We start from the raw sequence: 6,000 nt of genomic DNA, 5'->3' as shown, positions 1-6,000 counted from the left end.
CGTGTCCCAGCGGGGCTGCAGGAGCTGGGCTGTGTGTCCCAGCGGGGCTGCAGGAGCTGGGCTGCGTGTCCCAGGAGCGCGGGAGCAGGACCTGCCCGTGCCACACTTGCTGCAGCTCATTCCCATTGCATGCCAACATTTGGCTGGAAGCTTAGCGCGGCCCCTTGTCGCCCTCCCTCAGAGCAATCAGGATTTGCCACTGCTTGCAATGTTTAACGTCGTCTTCCAGAGGCTAAATACTGTGGGGAGCCGTGTAAGCCGCGGAAATACCTGTGTGAGCTGGGATCAGCCGGAGGCAGGCACAATGGGCTTGTAGCAGCAGGGACGGGGGATCGGGGAGCACGTGGGGCTGGCCCTCGCCCCCCACAACCCGAGGAAAACCCCGGTGCTCACTGGTGGGCAAGGGTGAGGATGCCGGGGCCTGGCACCCAGCACCCCATGGGTTGCCCGGCCCGTGGGGTGGAGGAGAGCAGTGTGGGATGGGCGGAGGAAGCCTCGGCCCCCGGTGGGAGTGGGGCCAGGCCATCTCCTGCTGGGATCTGCCTGCCAAGACACCGGCAGCTATTTCTGTCAAGGTCAAAGTGTCTCCACAGCAGAGAGCAGGGAAATGAGTAATCGTGTTGAGAAATTACCTCCCTAATGGGGTCTCCCCTGCACGTGAGCGTGGCGCGGGGATGCCGGCGTGCGGCGGCTGAGCGGGGAGGCTGGGATGCAGTGCGGGAATCCTGCCTCCCCAGGCACCGCAGCCTGCAGTGCCCGCGGGTGCCGGGCGAGAGGAGCTGCCGTGCCCAGGCGCCCGGCGCCCAGCAGCACACGCGTGTGCAGCCAGGAGGGGCTGCAGCCCCGCAAGGCACTTTTCTGGGTCAGCTGCTGGGAGGAAATCGTGTTGCTGGTGCAGGCAGCGTCTCCTCTGCCCTTCTTCCTCCTCTTCCTCCTGCGCTCACCGTTATCTAATTGGGTTTGTCATGCCGGAAAGCCAAAGCCCTTCAGGACTGTGCTGTGCTCTCGCCAGCGAGATTTCACAGCTGTCCTCGGCACCCTGGCAGCCAGCACGTACCTCAGCTGTGCGCCACGGGCACCCCGTGCCTTTTCCGCGCGCCCCCGGCCTTGCCGCCTGCCGCGGGTTGCAGCAGCACGGGGGACGAGGCCGCCACGGATCGCTCCCCGCGGCACCTCTCCCCCTCCGCCAGCCCTGCCCTGCGCTCTGCCGGACCCCGGGCCACGGCCCCAGCTCTGCCCCACGGCTCCTCCGCCAGCCCCGGGTCCCGTCTCCACCCCTCTCCGGGTTTCCAGAGGGACCCCAGCCCAGCCAAGCGGCCGTGTCGCCCTTTTTGGGTGCCGTCCCACTCCCCAAGCCGTGGGGCAATGCGGGGGTCTCTGCCCCCCCGCTGCAGGGTGATTGCGATGCTGCCCGGCGATGTCTGAGCCAGCGCATGAAATGGAAGCGTTCAGAGAAATGACATTTCCTCTAGCCTGGAAAGCTCATCCTCCGTTTAAAGAAAACTAATATAAAAGCTGCCCTAGTGTGCAAGGGGCTGATGGTATCAGGCTCACAGCCTCCGGCTCTGAGAGCCACAATAAATCTCAGCAAGGAGCCGAGCCAGCGAGAGCAGCCCCGCACAGCCGCTCCGGCACGGCCACGTGCGGGGACCGCGCCGCGTCCCAGGGAGGTGTGCGGGGACGGGCGGGCTGCAGGGGACAGCGCAGTGCGGGCTGGGGGTGACCCTCCTGCCGCCACGGGGGAGCCCACGGCAGCGCTGCCCCTCACGGCATCGCGCCGCGGCCGGCACGGCGCAGCGCGGCTCCGAGCTGCTCCCCAGCCTCGGCTCTATTTCCCCAGGGAGCCGAGCTCTGCCCCAGGCCGAGGCCCTGCCGAGGCGTTTGCCCCTTCGGCAAAGCGAGCCGCACGGCAGGCGCCCCGTGGCTGGCGGGGCGGGACGGGACCGCCTGCCCCCCGGCGCACCGCGCTGGGGGCTGCCCGCTCCCCGCGGCTGCCTGACTGACGCTGCCACCCCTGCGGCTGGGATTATGCTCTGCGCTGCAGCAGGACCCGAAGGTGGGATTGCTCCCTGCGCAGCTGCGACAGCAGTGGCTGAGCCCACTCGAGGGCCCAGTCGTGCGCCAGGCCCGGCTCCGCGCCAGGGCCTGTCTCCCCAGCTGCTGGGCCCTGGAGACGGTGGGGCCAGGCCAGGCCGGGATGGGACAGGCGGACCCAGCGCGTTCGAAGGGACGGTTGCCGGCAGGGGCTGGTGCTGCGCGCATGGTGCACAGTCCAAATGTGGGACCGTGCTGCCCCCTGCCGGCTCGGAGCCTGTCCAGTCCAGCGCTGGACATGCACCCGCAGCCTGTGCAGGATGTGCCCAGGGGGCCGGTGCGTGTGCACAGGAGCCCGTCCCTGCGGTGGCAGAGGGGAGCCCCAGGGTGCCCCTATGCCTCTCTCCACCTAGGACCAGCTCATCCAAGCCAGCATCTGGGCATCAGCACCGCCCTGTCGGGCCATGCACCATGTGGCACTGGCTTGCCCAGTCGCCAAGGTCTCCAGAGGGTCTCAATGTGGCAGAAACATCTGGGAGGGGTGTAGGAATCAATAATTTGTTCTTAAGGCATGTCTTCAGCGTTTGGGGTGGGTGCACACGTGAGATGGGTGCACTTGTACACAGGAGTGTGCAAGATATGTGTGTGCAAGCCTTTGCGTGGGGAGGGGTGGGCATGCATGTGTCTGTGCATGTGCATGCATGAGGCATGTGCACATGTGCGTGTCTGTCCGTGTGTGTATGTTTGCATGTGCCTTCTGCAGGCGTGTGTGTGTGAGGCTCGTGTGTGTGTCTCCGTGGCTGTGCATGGGTGCAGGATGCAGTGCTGGGGCAGCACAGGGCCATGCCCTCCCCGTGGGGCTGTGCAGCAATGCCCAGGACTGCCGGAGCCGGGGACACTGCTGAGGGGATGGCACGCGGCACCGCCGGGGCAGGGCAGCCCGGCACGGGCGGGTGTTTCGGCTGCAGAGGCAGGCAGCCGTTCTGCACCGAGCCCACAGCGGGGATGCAAAATCCAGGGGCCCGAACGTTTGTGCTGGACCCCAGTGACTGCTCCAGCCCCTTCCCCGCCTCACCTTGTCAGACCATCTTCCTGCCCTGAGCTTCCTCCTGTGACCGCCTTATCAGCTGGTCTTGCCGTAGACTGGCTTTGATGGCTGGAGTGGCTCCTCTGTAGTTCATGGCTGCCAGCAAATGCCCACCAGCTGCTCTTCCCTGCAAACGGCCAGGAAAGGGCTTGACTCAGTCCCCGCAGCTCACTCAAGCTCTCTTAACCCTTCCCTTCCTCATCCTCAGCCTCGCGGCTCTGGCAGGGCCCAGCATCAGGGAAACTGAGGCACCGGCCGGCAGGGGGAGGGCCGCTTGCCTCCTTGCACCCGCTGCAGCAGCCCATCCACTGCACCGCGGGAGCGAGCAGAGCAGTGCCGCCGGGGCCCCCGGGGCCAGACGCACCCCCTGCCACCGCTGCAGCAGGCAGGCGGGGAGGGGGATCAGAGGCTGCCGGGGGAACGCGGCGCCGCGCTTTGAAGGCGCCCTGACGAGCTGTCGGGGCCCTGTGAGCCGCGCTGACAGCTCGTGCTTTGGAGGCGCCGGCGGGGGTGCGCAGATGCTCCCCCTTGCCGCCACGCTATGATCACAGCCTCAGCCGTCACTTCAAAGCACCCGGCATGCTCCAGTGGCTCCCACGCAGCCTGTGTCCCCCGGGGCCCACGGCACAGGGCAGGGGGGACCGGGGTCCCCGCACCGTCCCCGGCAGCGCTGGCAGGAGGCGACAGCCTCCCAAGCCCAGCGGTGGCCTGCCCAACGGAGCAGGGCCACCAGCCCTGGAGCTGCCGTGGGGCTAGGAGCCCCCAGAGCCTGCAGGGGGGTCTGGGGGTGCAGGCAGGGACCAGTTGGGGCTGGCACTGCCAGAGCAGCGAGTGGGGACAGCGGGGACGAGCCAGGGTGCAGCATCCCCAGCACGGTGCTCACACAGCGTGGCTGGGACGGGGCATCACTGTCCGGGCACCGGTGCCCACCGTGTAGGGCACTGGGGGCTGCCAGGACGTGCTGCCCCACTGCCCTGCCTGGGGCAGCGCGACGTCCCCCCCCCCCCCCAGCCTGGCTCAGGGAGGAATTTTCCATTCCCGAATCGAGGTTGGGGGAAGGCGTGTGCCTGCACCAGCCCCCTCCTCTCCCTCCCCTCGCCCGTCACTAGAGCAGCTCGGGAAGGCGCCTGCCACATTCGGCTCTGGGAAGGTGTGGAGCAAAAGCCTCCGGGGAGGGAGACCTCCCTGGCAGGGAACGGCGGCGTTTCCCGGGGCAGGCTGCAGTGCCGGGCCCCCCCGGGCGGCATCGGGGGCAGCCTGCGCCCCGCTCTCCAGCTGGCGCCCGAGGAGCCGTTCCCACCCGCGACGATGCCGCTGAGCCTTTCCTGCTGCCCCCCGGACGGGGAAGCCCCGGCGCCGGCTCGGGGCCGCACCACCGCCCAGCTCACTGCCGCCTTCCTGCGAGCCACCAGGATCCCCGGGCTGCACTACGTGTGCGCCCGGCCGCAGTCCCGCCTGCGCCGCCTGCTCTGGAGCCTGGCCTTCCTGGCCTCCGTCGGCCTGCTGGCCGCCGGGGCCACCAACCGGGCGCGCTACCTGCTCTCGCGCCCCGTGCACACGCGGGCGCGCCTGGCCCGGGCGCCCCAGCTGCGCTTCCCGGCCGTCACCCTCTGCAACCCCAACCGGGCGCGCTTCCTGCAGCTCACCAAGCCCGACCTCTACTCGCTGGGGCAGTGGCTGGGGCTGGCCTGGGAGAACCGGTCGCTGGTGCCCGAGCTGCTGGGCGTGCTGCGGGAGGACCGGCGCCGCTGGCTGGCGCGCCTCGCCAACTACTCGCGCTTCCTGCCGCCGCGGCGCTCCGAGCGCACCATGCAGAGCTTCTTCCACCGCCTGGGCCACCAGATCGAGGACATGCTGGTGGAGTGCCGCTTCCAGGGGGAGCGCTGCGGCCCCCAGCACTTCGCCCCTGTGAGCGCCCGCCTTGCAGGGGGCAGGGAGGCTGGGCTGGCCGTCGGGATGCATGGTGCGAGCCTGCGCCACTGGGAGTGATGCTTCCTCCCAGCAAGGGCAGAGGGTTGGCAGCGTGGCGGGGAGGCTGTGCCCCCCAGCAGCTGTGCTAGACCATGCCCCCCCCCCCCGCCTGAGGTCCTGATCCTTACCCTGCTTGCAGACTCCCCTGCCAGTCCCCTTCCCTGGTCCCTCACCTCTCTTTTTCCATCCCCAGGTCTATACACGCTACGGCAAGTGCTACACCTTCAATGGGGACCGGAGGAACCCCCGAGTGACCCGCCAGGGTGGCATGGGCAATGGGCTGGAGATCATGCTGGACATCCAGCAGGAGGAATACCTGCCCATCTGGAGAGAGACCAGTGAGTGGGGCAGTGCTGCGGGACGGGGCGCTGGGGACACAGGACACCACCAGGGCGGCTGTGGGGCAGGGCACTGGTGGGGTGCTGCGCCCCAGGTTCGATGGATACCAGGGCATGGCTGAGGACTGTCACGTGGGCAAGGATGCAGCCCTGGGGCAGTGCTGACAGCCTGGTCACTCTTTCCTTCTCCTGCAGACGAGACATCATTCGAAGCTGGCATCCGGGTCCAGATTCACAGCCAGGATGAACCGCCCTACATCCATCAGCTGGGCTTTGGTGTCTCGCCCGGCTTCCAGACCTTCGTGTCCTGCCAGGAGCAGCGGGTGAGGCTGGCTCTGAGGCCAGGAGCTGCACAGAGCTGACTGCTGGGCCGAGGCTGTGGGGCAGGGGGGCAGATGCGGTGAGGGGCTGTGGGGGGAGAGACGCATGGTGCAGTGTCATTCCTGGGGCTCCTGCTTTGCCCCATAGGGCCCCCGCCTCTGCCGGGTGGTGCACGATGTCCCACACCACCCAGGGAGGCACCCCCGGGCCCCAGCGCCAGCACAGCCCGCGCCAATGCCTCTCTCGCCC

At 68.5% G+C, this 6,000-nt stretch overlaps 1 protein-coding gene across 1 annotated transcript in view; it reads left to right on the top strand.

Moving 5' to 3' along the window:
• ASIC4 (acid sensing ion channel subunit family member 4) overlaps positions 1–6,000 on the top strand; it is a 32,150-nt gene that overhangs the window by 22,783 nt on the left and 3,367 nt on the right. The window contains exons 2-3 of the mRNA XM_026078040.1: positions 5,286–5,430; positions 5,626–5,753. Of these exons, the coding sequence (XP_025933825.1) occupies positions 5,286–5,430; positions 5,626–5,753 (273 nt within the window). The remainder of the gene's footprint in view (positions 1–5,285; positions 5,431–5,625; positions 5,754–6,000) is intronic.

This window comes from Apteryx rowi, unplaced genomic scaffold (genome assembly GCF_003343035.1).
Source record: "Apteryx rowi isolate R43461 unplaced genomic scaffold, aptRow1 scaffold_47, whole genome shotgun sequence".
Classification (NCBI taxonomy): Eukaryota; Metazoa; Chordata; class Aves; order Apterygiformes; family Apterygidae; genus Apteryx; species Apteryx rowi.
This window is presented reverse-complemented; position numbering and strand designations above follow the sequence as displayed.